General features: G+C 35.5%; 1 protein-coding gene across 1 annotated transcript in view; it reads right to left on the bottom strand.

The window, feature by feature from the left end:
* LOC149804343 (uncharacterized) overlaps positions 1 to 11,661 on the bottom strand; it is a 43,236-nt gene extending 31,575 nt beyond the window's left edge. The window contains exons 1-6 of the mRNA XM_089932235.1: positions 11,547 to 11,661; positions 10,935 to 11,051; positions 5,641 to 5,697; positions 3,372 to 3,585; positions 1,323 to 1,643; positions 203 to 275 (exon numbers count right to left, since the gene is read on the bottom strand). Coding sequence (XP_089788361.1) covers positions 203 to 275; positions 1,323 to 1,643; positions 3,372 to 3,585; positions 5,641 to 5,673 — 641 coding nt within the window. The 5' untranslated portion in view covers positions 5,674 to 5,697; positions 10,935 to 11,051; positions 11,547 to 11,661. The remainder of the gene's footprint in view (positions 1 to 202; positions 276 to 1,322; positions 1,644 to 3,371; positions 3,586 to 5,640; positions 5,698 to 10,934; positions 11,052 to 11,546) is intronic.
* Positions 11,662 to 18,072: the final 6,411 nt, after the last annotated feature.

Genomic DNA, 18,072 nt, shown 5'->3' on the forward strand with positions numbered 1-18,072 from the left:
CTAACAGAATGTATGGCGAGTTTCACTTTTAGCAGGGACTAATGCCAACATGCCCAAAGATTTTCACATACACATGAGTTGGTAGCACATAATCTCAACCTTTCTTCAGGATATTTGTGGCCAACTGTTGATTGTCATTCAATTACAAACATTATAATTTCATTATAAATGCAAGAGTCAAAGAAGTCAAATAATTTTCTACCTGTTTGGATAACATATCTCTGAGTTCCAATGTCTGAAAGAGTTTGGTGGACATTCCTCCAGGCACCTGTAATCTGAAATAAAAGTACCATAAATCTTCACGAAAAGAATTTGCCTTCTTCTGGTGAAAACTGTGTGTTGAAATGACTTCCATACTGGACAGTAACAATAACAAGATTTTCAAGATGGCTGTCATGGTGGCCATATTTGATATCAGATTCACACTATTTCCATTTAGGACCAACTAGACATCATAAGAAGTGTTCTGGTAAAAGCACCATGCTTGTATTGTCATATAAGAAGAAGTAGTGATAATAAGGTGTTTCAGACAGCCATTGTGGTGACCAATAAGGAAAGAATAGGTCAGATTGGCACCATTTTGATTTAGGACCAATTAGTCAATATAACAAATCTTTAAGTGAAAACTCCATGTTGTTGTTACAATTCATTAATGAGAAGGATTAGTAAGAAGAATTTCAAGATGTCTGATCAGTACCAATTTCATTGATGACCATCTATGCATCATATGATGTCAACAGGACTTTCCATTCAAGAGGAGTAGCAATAAGATTTTCAGGATGGCTGCCATATGAACAGCATTTTCATTAGGACCAACTAGACTTCATAAGAAGTCTTTTCATGAACTTCCCCTATTGATATGACCGACTATTCAGGAGAAGCAGTAATCAGATTTTGAAGATGGCCAATGTGGTGGTCATATTGGATTCCAAGCAGCACCATTTTCATTTAGGACCAACTATGACATGGGATACATGCATGTGTAATGTTTCATGGCAATGCTCAAAGAGGTTTAGGAGGAGTAGTGATAACAAACTTATGCTAATGGATGGATAGATGGTCAATAGATGGACAAAAGACAATGGACAACAGACAATGGATGACAGACCATCCCATAGGCTCTTCTAATCCATCACCAGTAGTGCTAAAAATTTAAAGTTTGGGGCTACTACAGGCAATAAAAGATTTTCGTTAATTTGGTTTAGAGTACATTTTAATATTTATAACAAAAATGAGCAAACTGATAGCATACTACATTGGAGAATAAATATTTGATTACAAGGGGCAAGTTATCAAACTTTAAATACATAATGAAAACTTACTGTCATGCCTAACAGTCCCATCTGGACATGGAGATTTAAAATTTATACATTCACACCATGGGTCATTGTTAGTACAGCATGTTGCATTGTGTAATGCATAACTCTGAAGTGCCAAGTTTTGGTGTATGTCGCATCGGCATGACCTGTCTGTGGTTGCAGATCCTGGTTGACACTCTATTTGGCCTTTATGATCACATTTTGTTTTTTCATGTTCACAGTAACTCCACTCATCTGACCAAAAGCCTATGGTCTGATATCTGTCTGGTGGGCATGGTATACAAATAGCTGTGTCCTTGTCAGGGTCCAGCAAGGGTTGATGACCTGTCATGATTAGTAAAAGTAGTAAAAGAGTACTGACTCAGTATTCTTATTTCAAATATTGTATATCAATTTTCAATGTGGTTAGCATTTTTACTCCAGAAAAAGGTAGTTAAGAAAATCTGCATGTTTGAGACAAGAAAATATACAATATATATATATATATATATATATATATATATATATATATATATATATATATATATATATATATATATATATATATATATATATATATATATATATATATGTATATACACACACACATCTTCTGTTAAGATCAAAAATGTTTTCATGAATTAAGTTGTCCAGCTAAATACACAAAAAGTTTGTACAAATTTGTCGACTTACTGATTATGCAACAGCTAGTTTTAACCAAGTTTTTCTCATGTGATATTTGATCAACACCTGAACATACATAATGTTCTTGATACCTAGAAAAAGTCAAATGAAACTATGAAAGAAATTTTCTAACTAAAGTAGCATATAATTTAAAACATCAGGGCTTACTTATCAATGTGAATCGTTCATTTTAGATGAGTCAGCAGTGCAGATACAACCTTTACAATGTATTGACTTTGAATTTCCACTGGTTAAGGTTTGACTTAAATTGTACCATGGATGAAGAAGACAGACAACCATGAACAATTTAAACTTTTCCCTACTCTTTGTTACATTTCTTGTTTCAACCAGGATTATACAGATAACAGTCACCTTATTAGGTAAAATGTGATGCCTACAAATCAAAATCTATGGCTGCTGTTAAGCCTGTAAAAAGAATTAAGAAGGAAGTGCTTGCAGATTTAATGTTGAACAAGGAAAGAAAAATAAATGAAGGAATGCATTATCTTAGACATAGGAATGCATTATCTTAGACATAGGACTAATCTTTATAGCAAGTCAAACAAAAATCTATACATCTCTTAAGACTGGTAAGAAAATTTACATAAAGCAACAAATATTTTTTAAGTTTAAAAAAGATATCAAATAATATTGTGAATATATATGATATCTTATTCATTGTTTGAAACATTTCACATAATGTCTGAGATGATAAACAATGTTTATGAGATATCATATACAGTTTATAAGATATACATGTACTTGTAACAAACACCTCTAAACATTTTAAAAGAGATTCAATATTTTGTAACTTTAGTGGTGATAACTTTATAAAGTATCAGAGAAACAAATGAACACAACTCCTATAATTCAGAATCATATTTTACAAAGTTAATATACCACTGACTTTCCCAAAAGTCAGATACAAGTGACATCTTCTTGCAAAAGATCAGAGGTCTTGTGGGGGGAGGGGGGAATATGTTGCCCTCAATAAAATTTCCTCAGAAGAAATTTCTGTCTCTATTTACACAGACATAAATCTTCTATAACTTGCCTGAAATCTGCTTAATTTCAGCATATAACTGTCATAAACAGCATTGTCAGTAATGGCAGGTCATGTGTCAAATCATAAATAGATATCTTGAGATGTCTTAAAATATATCTTGAGATATCTTAAAATATAACTATGGAACTACTGATTTATCTTCATAAATATGTGAGTTTACTCTGCATATATCTTAATAAATTTCACAGGCAAAAGGCATAGTTTGTGCAAAGATAAATATTTAGCTTGTCAATTCACATTCTGCAGCAAATGTGTGTATTAACGTGAATTTGACAAAAAGTTCACAATAGACAAATGTTTACTTCTAATGTAGAAAAACATACCAGCTTCACAATAAACCCTTTTCACACACTGTTGTACATCACAGCCCTGGCTGTTGTTAGCACAATGATAGTAAAGGTCTTTGTCACATTTCATCTTCATTTTTAAAATATTCCAGTCCTCAGAGTCAGGATGTGGACAAGATGCATAATCCCACAATACCAGATCAAGTTTGGGACACTTCTCTGTACTCACTGCAGTCACGCAGACAGTGACCTGAAAGATTTAGATCATGATAATATATTTTCTTTTCGCCACAAGAATTAACAGAATGTCTTGATAAATAGATTTCCCATGCCGATGTCAAGGCATCCAGTCATGTAAACTTGATAATAAATCATTCAACATTCACCAAAAGAATAACAAGTCGCTTGTAGTTTTCCATACTTTGACTTAATGCATAAATAACTTCAGGGTTAACATATTTGTTTTGCATGTAAAAAAATGTTTTATCACATATTATAATCAAGGCAGATTCAGGATATGTTTTACGGTGATTCTATTTTAAGAACAGGTGTAATTTCACTTAAAATATCCATCTTCATATGTTTTATCACTGAAGCATGTACTATTTTGACTGGCAAAATGGGTGTGTGAGGAATCAACTATCCATCCTCCTCCAATCCAGACCATGTATAATGAAAATAAAATTAAGCATAACCTTCTCTGAACTTCATCTCTCATGATGCTATTGAGTTCTTGCTATTTCAGAACCTCAAATAAAATTTAAACTAAAATTTCTTGATATGGCCTCTTAAAGAAATGATTAACTTTTTATTGTATATTATTTGTTATTATGGTACATGTAAATATAAACATTAATGTTGTTACTTTTGTGTTATGGTGTATATGTACATGTGCATTAATTCTGTGTCTATGGTGTATATGTGCATTATGTTGATGCTATGGTGTATTACAACTCTATGGTCTTAAAGTAACAGAAAAGAGCAAAAACTAACAAATTTTGTAAACTTCAACAAATAGTTTATTTTCCCAAAATACAAAGTCAACATTTAAAAAGAACTTGCTATATTGTGAACTAAATCCCAAATAGTCATAAAAGTTTTATTACAAGTTCAAATGTATAAAGTTCTCACTGAACTATAGTTCTAATGTCATTATGCAAAACTTTACAGACAAGTTTTGTTTGTAATAGAATTTAACTCTTCAAGACGTGTTTTATTTTTTTTCTTGAATTAAAATCTTATATAGAACTTTTATGATTTCTAAAAACTTTAAGAATCATGATACTATTACTGCCTCCATTGTATACAAGAAGGAAATCAGTATATATTATTATGCCAAACTTTACACACTGAGTAATATTAAACTTATATCATTATGCCAAACTTTACACACTGAGTAATATTAAACTTATATCATTATGCAAAACTTTACACACTGAGTAATATTAAACTTATATCATTATGCCAAACTTTACACACAGAGTAATATTAAAATTATATCATTATGCCAAACTTTAAAATAGAACTGTAACATTGACGGCATCAAGATACATGACTTCCTGTAACTTTAAAATAGAATCGAAACATTGATGGTGTCACTGTCATCATTGCTATAAAGATGATGCATATGTCTACAATCACAAGCAATTATGGTTTCATGTTGTCCAGCACAGCAACACAAGTAGGTCATTTAATGCAAAGGCAACTTTAAGTACAGTCCTTTGCTTAGAATATAACATGATAGCTGACCTGGGCTGATCCAGTGGTAGGATTTGAACCCATGCCCTTGCAGGCATGAGTCTGGCACTATAACCATGAAGCCAATGCAGCTCCTCCTTCCATTAAGACAAAACACGAAGGGTCTGATACTACACCATACAACATCGTCTCCAGAAATTCCAGAGAAGACTTTTTCTTCTTTTTAGCTGCTGAGTTTTAATTCCATAAAGATTTCAAATTGTACATATGACATAGCCAAAACTGACCCACTTGAATACAAACTCATTCAATCATCAAATTATGTGTCTTTATGAAATTGTGTAAACATCTAAGCCTACCTAGTTGATCTGTTTGGTCATGGTTCATTTGAAATTTTTTCTAAGTGACAACTAATTGATATACAATGTGCCCAGCAGAGAGGTACACAGTGTTATCATTGATTTACTATAAGTTACTGATTCTGACTTGTGTTCTCATATCAATTCATAATTATTCAAACAATTTTTAAATACCTACTGCTTTTCTTAGAACATGTATTATATTTTGAATCCCAGAAAGGAGGCAGAGAATACAACAGTAAACTTACCATGACCACAACTGTTAAAGTTCCAGCTTTCATTGTGACCTTCCTAATTTTCAGATTCTAAAAATAATAAATCAGAAAATAAATTTCACAACAATATGGGGCACAAACAAGAATATGATATATCAAAACAGCATGTCACCTGGCAGTCTTTAATATAACCTAGTTTTTCCACCTTGCTCACTCCAACTCTCTGCCATGACTCCTGTAAATGGATTCAAATATAATGCACAGGAGAGCATTTCATGTATTACATAGTCTCCTTGTTTTCTTCATAATGCATAAAACGTCTAGTGAAACATGCTTGCATTAGTCCCAATATGTTTTTAAATTTCAGGAATCACTCCTAGTCTTTAGATTTTGGTTGATATATACTTAAATGTAACCATTTAAGAGTCTGGCCTCAATCCATCTTGTCACCTCAATGATCATTAAGGGATGCCATGGAGGAAGTGCACCACAGATCATCACTTCATAAAAATGGATTGAAATTTTAGAGAACTGCTTAAACATTTCTGTGTAAAATGTACTGTTGAAATATTTCCATTTCTGGGAGAGCCACACACTTTTTCAATTTTGTTTCAAATTTTTCATCTGTGAAATATAACTTTAAAACTATTAAATTTTATTCTCTCACTATTTAATCTGAAAAAATCTTCTGAAAGATATTAATCAAGAACCATTTGCTTTCTGACACCGATCAGACCATATTCATCAAGACACTGTTGAAGCCATCTGAATTCTGACACCAATCAGATCATGTGCATCAAGACACTGTTAAGACCATATGAATTTGGACACCAATCAGATAAAGTACAGCAAGACGCTGTTAAGGCCATGTGAATTTGGACACCAATCAGATCATGTGCAGCAAGACACTGTTATGGCCATGTGAATTTGGATACCAATCAGATCATGTGCATCAAGACACTGTTAAGGCCATGTGAAATATGACACCAATCAGATAATTGCATAAAGACACTGTTAAGGCCATGTGAATTCTGACACCAATCAGATCATGTGCATCAAGACACTGTTAAAGTCATGTGAAATATGACACCAATCAGACCATGTGCATCAAGACACTGTTAAGGCCATGTGAATTTGGACACCAATCACATCATGTGCATCAAGACACTGTTAAGGTCATGTGAATTCAGACACCAATCAGATCATGTGCATCAAGACACTGTTGAAGCCATCTGAATTCTGACACCAATCAGATCATGTGCATCAAGACACTATTAAAGCCATGTGAAATATGACACCAATCAGACCATGTGCATCAAGACACTATTAAAGCCATGTGAAATATGACACCAATCAGATCATGTGCATCAAGACACTGTTAAAGCCATGCAAAATATGACACCAATCAGATCATGTGCATCAAGACACTGCTAAGACCATGTGAATTCTGTCACCAATCAGATCATGTAAATGAAGACACTGTTAAGACCATGTGACTTCTGACACCAATCAGATCACGTGCATCAAGACACTGTTATGGCCATGTGAATTCTGACACCAATCAGACCATGTGCATCAAGACACTGTTATGGCCATGTGAATTTGGACGCCAATCAGACCATGTGCTTCAAGACACTGTTACAGCCATGTGAATTCTGACACCAATCAGACCATGTGCATCAAGACACTGTTACGGCCATGTGAATTTGGATGCCAATCAGACCATGTGCTTCAAGACACTCTTATGGCCATGTGAATTTGGACACCAATCAGACCATGTGCATCAAGACACTGTTACGGCCATGTGAATTCTGACACCAGTCAGATCATGTGTATCAAGACACTGTTAAGGCCATGTGAAATATGACACCAATCAGACCATGTGCATCAAGACACTGTTAAGGCCATGTGAATTCTGACACCAATCAGATCATGTGCATCAAGACACTGTTACGGCCATGTGAATTTGGATGCCAATCAGACCATGTGCTTCAAGACACTCTTATGGCCATGTGAATTTGGACACCAATCAGACCATGTGCATCAAGACACTGTTACGGCCATGTGAATTCTGACACCAGTCAGATCATGTGTATCAAGACACTGTTAAGGCCATGTGAAATATGACACCAATCAGACCATGTGCTTCAAGACACTCTTATGGCCATGTGAATTTGGACACCAATCAGACCATGTGCATCAAGACACTGTTAAGGCCATGTGAATTCTGACACCAATCAGACCATGTGCATCAAGACACTGTTAAAGCCATGTGAATTCAGACACCAATCAGATCATGTGCATCAAGACACTGCTAAGACCATGTGAATTCTGTCACCAATCACATGTGCATCAAGACACTGTTAAGGCTACGTGAATTTGGTTACCAATCAGATCACGTGCATCAAGACACTGTTAAGGCCATGTGAATTTGGACACCAATCAGACCATGTCCATCAAGACACTGTTAAGGCCATGTGAATTCTGTCACCAATCAGATCAAGTGCATCAAGACACTGTTAAGGCCATGTGAATTCAGACACCAATCAGACCATGTGCATCAAGACACTGTTAAAGCCATGTGAATTCAGACACCAATCAGATCATGTGCATCAAGACACTGCTAAGACCATGTGAATTCTGTCACCAATCACATGTGCATCAAGACACTGTTAAGGCTACGTGAATTTGGTTTCCAATCAGATCACGTGCATCAAGACACTGTTAAGGCCATGTGAATTTGGACACCAATCAGACCATGTCCATCAAGACACTGTTAAGGCCATGTGAAATATGACATCAATCAGATAATGTGCATTAAGACACTGTTAAGGCCATGTGAATTTGGACACCAATCAGACCATGTGCATCAAAACACCGTTAAAGCCATGTGAATTTGGACACCAATCAGACCATGTGCATCAAGACACTGCTAAGACCATGTGAATTCTGTCACCAATCAGATGATGTGCATCAAGACACAGTTAAGGCCATGTGAATTTGGACACCAATCAGACCATGTGCATCAAGACACTGTTAAAGTCATGTGAATTTGGACACCAATCAGATCATGTGCATCAAGACACTGCTAAGGCCATGTGAAATATGACACCAATCAGATAATGTGCATAAAGACACTGTTAAGGCCATGTGAATTTGGACACCAATCAGACCATGTGCATCAAGACACTGTTACGGCCATGTGAATTCTGACACCAATCAGACCATGTGCATCAAGACACTGTTAAGGACATGTGAATTCTGACACCAATCAGATCATGTGCATCAAGAAACTGTTAAGGCCATGTGAATTCTGACACTAGTCAGATCATGTGCATCAAGACACTGTTAAGGCCATGTGAATTCTGACACCAATCATATCATGTGCATCAAGACACTGTTAAAGACATGTGAAATATAACACCAATCAGATCATGTGCATCAAGACACTGTTAAAGTCATGTGAAATATGACACCAATCAGACCATGTGCATCAAGACACTGTTAAGGTCATGTGAATTTGGACACCAATCAGATTATGTGCATCAAGACACTGTTAAGGCCATGTGAATTCAGACACCAATCAGATCATGTATATAAGACATTGTTAAAGCCATGCGAATTCTGACACCAATCAGATTATGTGCATCAAGACACTGTTAAGGGCATGTTAATTCAGACACCAATCAGATCACATGCATCAAGGCACTGTTGAGGCCATCTGAATTCTGACACCAATCAGATCATGTGCATCAAGACACTGTTATGGTCATGTGAATTCAGACACCAATCAGACCATGTGCATCAAGACACTGTTAAAGCCATGTGAATTTAGACACCAATCAGATCATGTGCATCAAGACACTGCTAAGACCATGTGAATTCTGTCACCAATCAGATCATGTGCATCAAGACACTGTTAAGGCCATGTGAATTTGGTTACCAATCAGATCACGTGCATCAAGACACTGTTAAGGCCATGTGAATTCAGACACCAATCAGACCATGTGCATCAAGACACTGTTAAAGCCATGTGAATTTAGACACCAATCAGATCATGTGCATCAAGACACTGCTAAGACCATGTGAATTCTGTCACCAATCAGATCATGTGCATCAAGACACTGTTATGGCCATGTGAATTTGGTTACCAATCAGATCACATGCATCAAGACACTGTTAAGGCCATGTGAAATATGACACCAATCAGATAATGTGCATAAAGACACTGTTAATGCCATGTGAATTTGGACACCAATCAAACCATGTGCATCAAGACACTGTTAAAGCCATATGAATTCAGACACCAATCAGATCATGTGCATCAAGACACTGCTAAGACCATGTGAATTCTGACACCAATCAGATCATGTGCATCAAGACACTGTTAAAGCCATGTGAATTCTGACACCAATCAGACCATGTGCATCAAGAAACTGTTAAGGCCATGTGAATTTGGACACCAATCAGACCATGTGCATCAAAACACCGTTAAAGCCATGTGAATTCAGACACCAATCAGACCATGTGCATCAAGACACTGCTAAGACCATGTGAATTCTGTCACCAATCAGATCATGTGCATCAAGACACTGTTATGGCCATGTGAATTTGGACACCAATCAGACCATGTGCATCAAGACACTGTTAAAGCCATGTGAATTCAGACACCAATCAGATCATGTGCATCAAGACACTGCTAAGACCATGTGAATTCTGTCACCAGTCAGATCATGTGCATCAAGACACTGTTAAGGCCATGTGAATTTGGTTACCAATCAGATCACGTGCATCAAGACACTGTTAAGGCCATGTGAATTCTGACACCAATCAAATCATGTGCATCAAGACACTGTTAAAGCCATGTGAATTTAGACACCAATCAGACCATTTGCATCAAGAAACTGTTAAGGCCATGTGAATTCTGACACCAATCAGATCATGTGCATGAAGACACTCTTAAGGTCATGTGAAACACGAGATGTAAAAATTTCTAAAAACATTGCAAAAGATTTGATACAAATTTTCCACAACTAAAATAATTGTGAATGTGTAAACTTAATCCACATTTTAGAAACATGCGCATGATGCAGGTTTGTTTATTCATAACATACTAAAAACCATATTGATAGACCAAGAAAGAGACCACATTCTCCATGCAAATATTTATTGTCATGACCTGTCATGTGAGACCATGATTTTTTGGCAAAAGGAGCAGTCTTGCAAGGCAGGTTCTACTTTATCTATCCTAATAATCGTCAATTTTGTTACCCTATTTATCAGTGTAATGGTTATGATCATATCATCACCATTGCTGTTGTTATTACCTGTTATCTTATGAGGTTTATATGGGAAAAACTATATATGCAGTCTCTGAAAAGGGTCCTAAATACCATCAGCTCAGTGCATTGAGCCATGATAATCTCTTCTCTGTTATATCATCTCTGGAATCAATACAAAATAAATATATAAAAGAAATATAAAAATATAAGACATTGGTAATAAATATGTATATAACAGGTAGATCACAAAGTGAAGAACAATGAATGTATTAAATTTAATGACCAAGAGTAATTTTAGGAAGTAACTCATGATTAAATCAATTTATCCCAAATTTTGGGTTTATCTAATGTTTTTGATGATGATAAGAGTCTCATTTGGGTTAAAAATTAGAGTAAGCTGACTGAGAGAGTGGGGGATAAGATGATAAACTGTTGTGTGACAGACTTATAATATAAAACTTAACATTAGTGTACTTCAAAAAAAGTACATTTAAGCCACCCCAAACTGGAAAATAAAAGGAATATAATACATTTGTATTTTCTGATCATGATAACATATATAAGTATGTGCTGTATTATGATTTTTAAAGCCATAATAGTCTATCTCATTTTTTGCTTTCATTATTTGTCATTTTTTTATCAAATGTGTATACTCACTTTCAAGTCTGCCAGTAGCTTCTCGTGGGTCGGTGGTTCTTTCCGGTATTTTCTTGGGTTCTTCCTCCACCATTAATACTGGCCACCATGTATAGCCTATCGTGTGCATAAAAATGGCGTTAAACCCTACAACAACAACAACAACAACAACTTTTAAGTCAAGTCAAACTGCAAACAACAAAAATATCCTGATCTGCTGTATCATAATCAGCCTGCAGATCAGGGTCTGTCTTGTTTGTTCTACTGAGTACTCCTAACAAACTTCACAGGCCCAGATCTGCTGGCATGTTATGCTACGGCAGATCTGGGTTTGTCCAGTTTGCAGTTGGACTCGTCTTATAAGTGATTATAGCTGGTATAAAAATTTAAAATTGTGGCATCATGTTTAATGTTATCATCATTACAAGACTGAGGTTACCTTTATGCTTAGGATGACTTATTTAAACTAAAAGTGCATGTAAACGCATAAATGATAGTATAAACCGAGAGAACTACTGGAACACCCATGTTTCACACTTAGAGTACAAGGGTTCAATAATTAGAACAGAAGCCTCTGTACATTTTTGTCCTGATTAACACATTAGAACAATAAATTGGTCTCTGCCACTTATATATATATTAATGGCCATAAAAAAGTGGTGGTGAATAACTTGTTGGTTTAATCAAAAGCGTGAGTAAATATTACCATGTTTCGATGTTCCACTGTTGCTTATAAAACAATATTAATAACATGAAAATTTTGTTGATTTTACAAACAATTGTCAAAGCTTTTGAAAGCTATAAAGTTCTTCTTTGAGTCTCTGCATACAAATTTGTTGAGTATCACTATCACATATACATATGCACAAACAATAAATAAATAAATAAATAAATAAATAAAGAAACATATTACTGACATATCATTGATCCATTAGAAGAACAGCTAAGGAAAGTAATAACTGGGAAATAAAGGCTAAATACTCACCAAGTATAGCTCATGAGTTCGGAATAACAAAATGTTATATTTTTAGAAATTACACACCAGCAGGTATGACTGAACCTTTGCTCTCCATAATGTTAGCATGTATATATATATAACATGTCTAGTAAGTACATTTCATATACATGTGCCTATTGTTTGTATTTTAACAAAAAATAAATAAAATAACAATAGTCTTATCATACCCTAAGTAAAAAATCAGTATTGCGTTGGAATCCCAATATGAGCTTAAATTAGACCTACATTCTGATCTATTAATAACTAGATTTTCCCAATCTATTTTCGGATTCAGGGTAATGGCAGTGTCTATTCCATTATTAATACATGTACAAATGTAGAAAAAGAAACAATATCTATGTCATGGCAAATCTATTATTTATCAGATCTGCAAAAGCTGAAGACCTTTCTTTTGTTCTTGATTTACCCAACCCAACAACAACAAAAAAATAAAGAACAAAATGTTATACCTGCCAGGTCAAAATGTAGTACAGCAATGGAAGACCCATATGAGCTTAATTTTTATAATTATATTTAATTATATAATAGTTATATAATTAACAATAATTATCATTAATTATATAATAGTTACTGTATGGTGGCAGTTTTCTTCTCAGCTGTTCCCTATGTCCTATCTTATGGTTACCCATGGAAAGGCAATGGGGTCCAAATGGTATTTGATGAATGGGCATTACCAACTGGAATATTGATAAATGATGTCAGTGGGTCTGTCTGCTGTATCCAATTAAATAAATCTATATCACTATGGGAGAGTGTTTTCAAATCAAATAATTTAGTAAGTAACATGCAGGTTAGACATAGTAAGTAAGATGCAGGTTAGACATAGTAAGTAACATGCAGGTTAGACATAAAAAAATGCTTGCTTTTTAATGCCATCATATTGAAAACTTAAAGAAAACCTTAAAATGCAGGAAGAAAAAAATGAATAAGCATGAGAAAAGTTCAATGAGCGAGAGAAAGTGAGTGACTAGATTTTCAATATTTATACAGAGAATAAAATGAAATGACATATTTAAAATTGATTATATTAAATGAACAATGCAAGAAAACACTGAATTGTGGAAATAAAACAACGTAAAATAGAAAGAAAGAAAAAAAACACTAAACTTTCTTAACAATTACTGCATGAATTAAATCAGAAATACTATAGTGTAAATTAATATTAATGACTTTGCAATATTTTAATAAATTCTGCAAATGTCATTCAAGCACATTTTTAAACATATTCCAGAAAATAAAGTAATGCAATATTTCAAAGTAAATTTAGGTTGGGCTGTTTGAATCTTTTGCCTTTCAAGTCAATTTTCCTTCAGCAAATGAAATAAGGTAATTCTCTGTATGACAGCACATATAAAAAAATGACAAGCACTGGCAATTTGAATAAGACATGCATATAAGCTATGAGTATTCAAAAATAATTGGCAATATGCATACTGTCAAATGATACATTTAAAAGAAGAAGAAAAAATCGGATGCTGTAAAAGAGCCACATAAGGGATTAAGTAACTTGGTTTTTAAAAAAACACAGTAGACCATATAAAACTCATAAAGAAAGCTGCAATCAATATGCTAAATTGGTTGATGTTCTCTCATGTGATACTGGTGATACTTAAAGGTGGGGGACTAAAGTGCCCTATAATATCTCTACCAATACTCTTCATTGCCTTACCCTTAAATATCTCTGGAATGGCTGGTCCATTATTGTAGGAGGTATGCAGATGCTGGAAGCCATTTTGTGCCACCTATTAGGAATGAAGAATAAAAAAGAAGTGTCTAAGCCTGGGTTCTACGTAGTGTACAGAAGAATGAAGAAAACAAAAGCAGACTCATTGTACAAAACTATTCACAGTTGGCATGGTGAAGTTATTGCACTATTAATTAAAAATCCTGTGTTTCCTTGAATATTTGTTTTATTCATTCATTAGCAGTAGTGTTAGTAGCATTATTAATATTAAAATTTTTTTTGCTATTATTTGTGGGCCATTTTTTCCACTTGCATCTGACTTGTTTAAGTTTTAACACACAACTTCAACACAAAACTTTTACGTTCACAATGCTTCTATCACCACCACCAGAAAAGTGACAATGCTAATGCAGGTGAAACAATAATAACAATAACATTAATAATAATAATAATAATAATAATAATAATAATAATAATAATAATAATAATAATAACAACAACAACAACAACAACAATAATAATAACAACATTAATAATAATAATAATAATAATAATAATAATAATAACAACATTAATAATAATAATAATAATAATAATAATAATAACAACAACAATACAATTAATAATAATAATAATAATAACACCAGGTTAGTTGGTTGTCATTTGTTAGTCTTGAGAGATGATGAAGTGCGCCCATGAGAGATATCCCGGTTGGTGGTTGTGCAGCATCTACTGTGCCTATGTAGCCCAACATGGAAGTGGCAGTCCTTGCTGCACTTGAAGGTTGAGTCTGGTGTGAGCTGCTTCTTCTTCCTCTGTGTTGACTTTGCATCATCTAGCAAGCATAGCTTGTCCTCGCCAGCTTTCAGACCAGCGAGCAGAGCATGTCGCCAGCTGGACCTGTCTAGAGCAAGCTCTTCCCAGGTGTTGACATCGATGTCAAGGGCTTTCATGTTGTGCTTGCAGACATCCTTGAAGCGGAGATGTGGCTGTCCAATTGATCTTTTGCCAGAGGCAAGTTTTGAATAAAGAATGTCTTTGGGGATCCGTCCATCATCCATCTGACATACATGGCCCAGCCATCTGATGTGATGTTGGCAGAGGAGTATGACCATGCCGGGAATCTTGGCACGTTCAAGCACCTCGTTGTTTGTTACTCGATCACTCCAGGTGATCTTGAGTATGCATCGGAGGCATCACATGTGAAAGGCGCTCATTTTTTTCTCTTGTGAGGTGTACAGAGTCCAGGTTTCCCTGGCGTAAAGGAGAGTACTTAGCATGCAGGCATGGTACATGCAGATCTTAGTGTTCAGGGTCAGCATGCTGTTGTTCCACACTCTCTGCGACAACCTGGAGAGAGTTGTTGATGCCTTTCCAATCTGCTTACTGAGCTCAGCATCAAGTGAGAAGTTGATGGTGATGGTAGAGCTGAGGTATGTGCACTGACTACTTCAAGTTTGTAGTTGTTGATGATGATGCTTGGTGGATCCGTGTCCTGAGCCATCATGTTGGTTTTCTTTAGGCTGATGGTCAGCCTAAACTCATCACATACTTTAGCAAAGCGGTCCATCAGGTACTGTAGCTCAGCTTCTGCATGAGTGGCTAGAGCAGCATCGTCTGCGAAGAGCATGTCTCTGATGGTTGCTTCATGCACTTAGCTCTTTGCCTTCAGTTGTGCCAGGTTGAACAGTCTGCCATCTGCTCGCATGTGCAGGTAGATCCCTTCTGTGGATGTCCCAAAGGTGTGCTTGAGTTGGACAGTGAAGAAGATGCCAAAGAGCATGGGGAAGAGGACACAGCCCTGTTTCACTCCACTGCAGATGTCAAAGGGGTTGGACATTGAGCCATCATACTGTACTGTGTGCCTTTCATGTCATCGTGGAAGGACTGGATCATGCTTAGCAGCTTTGGGGGGCATCCAATCTTTGCCACGATTGTGAAGAGTAATAACACCAATAATAATAATAATAATAATAATAACAGCAATAATGAAATAATAACTGGCAGACATCCGATAAAAATGATAACATGAAAAACTTTATAAATTTGATATGATTTTGAGCACAAGCATAATAATCTGCTATAAAGTAATCCAGATTTTGTATTCTGGACTCCAAACCCTATGTAGACTACTGATAATAACCTGACATATAGTAATGTGTGTGTGTGCACACTTGCATGCATGCGCTTGTGTGCTAAACTGATTTTAATGATATAATACTTACCAGTGTTGCTATTGCATTGCTTACCTTTCTGAGACAGAAATTACCCTCATCCAATTAAGAAAATTCCATTCTGTCAACAGATGAAAGTTCTAGAAGTCCAAAACTAGAAAGAAGACAGATCAAGTCTGTACTCCCCCTCTCCCACCACTGCCACATTATAGGCCATTACAGGGACACAAAATACTTGTGGGACATCAGAGCAGGATGCGAGGAGGGAATCTGGCAATAGCACTTAATGGGAATTATGTCATTAAAAGTTTATCGCCTCAAAAACTGGGATAAAAAGGATACACCTACTCCTTATAGTGGACTGTCAACTGCTGTGAGTTGGTATTAGCTTGGGTCACTTTTTGTTCCGTAACTATTGGCCCCAAGTAAATATGTCTTCGTTCTGGTGCACCAAACATTGAAGTAAAATAGTGGAGGAAGTAGTCTCATCTCCAAAACACAGCTTTCATAACGACCACCAATGATGAATGAGTTAGATAAGCCATTGCGGTAACAATGTCCAATGATGAATGAGTTAGATAAGCCATTGCGGTAACAATGTCCAATGATGAACCAGTTAGATAAGCCATTACGGTAACAATGTCCAATGATGAATGAGTTAGATAAGCCATCATGGTAACAATGTCCAGTGATGAATGAGTTAGATAAGCCATTACGGTAACAATGGGTTGAACCTCGTGGGACTTAATCTTCATGAATTTAAGGTCCCTCTCAATAAGGGACTAATTAATCCTCTTGATTGTGACTAACAGTTAATCTTGATCATCCCAGCAAAGGACTGTAACTGGGGATCTCTATATGAAGTAGAATCAAGATAACAAGATTATGTCGATGGCAACTACGATTTCATGATGATGGTTGATGAACACCATTTTCATTCAGAGCCAGCTACATATTGAAAACCCCATGTCATTAAGACCATCCTTTCAGAAGAAGCAGACCTATACAAATGTTCAGGATGGCCATCATGACAGCCATTTTGAAGGTAAGACCAGCATAATTTTAATACAGAAATAAATATATACTGCAAGAGACATGTGGGCCTTTTGTGTTGTTGGAGAAATTGCCATTAGAAGATTTTTTTCAATTCTAGGATATTGCACTGAAGCAAATTTTATTACAGACTAACTATATATAGTGAGAAGTGTTTTTGTTTAATTAACTACACTGTCCAGTGCAACATTCCTTCAAGAGGAGTTGTAATAACAATGATCAACACAATTTTAACTTAGGACCAACCATTAGAAGTCTTACAGTATTATCCCCCCATATCTAAAGGACTGTCTTTTCTGGGGAGTAGCAATGAGATTTTTTTAAGATGGCCACCATGGCTATGAAACTGGATGTATGATTAGCGTTGCTTTCATTACAGAAACTCTTGCTGGATGCTTGGTGAATCAACATTTTCACAGAGGCCAACCAGATATTATAAGAAGTCTTTTACTGAAAAGCTCATCATAAGTATGATCACTTATTCAGATTGAGAAGTTATAACAAGATTTTCAAGATGGCTGCTGTGGTAGCTACACTGGATGCATGATGGGTACCATTTTCATTTTCATGTAGGATCAATTACTTTTTCAAAGTGTTAGATGTCAGATAGGCACCATT

This window comes from Sinohyriopsis cumingii, chromosome 2 (assembly GCF_028554795.1).
Source record: "Sinohyriopsis cumingii isolate HCF-2022 chromosome 2, ASM2855479v2, whole genome shotgun sequence".
Lineage (NCBI taxonomy): Eukaryota > Metazoa > Mollusca > Bivalvia > Unionida > Unionidae > Sinohyriopsis > Sinohyriopsis cumingii.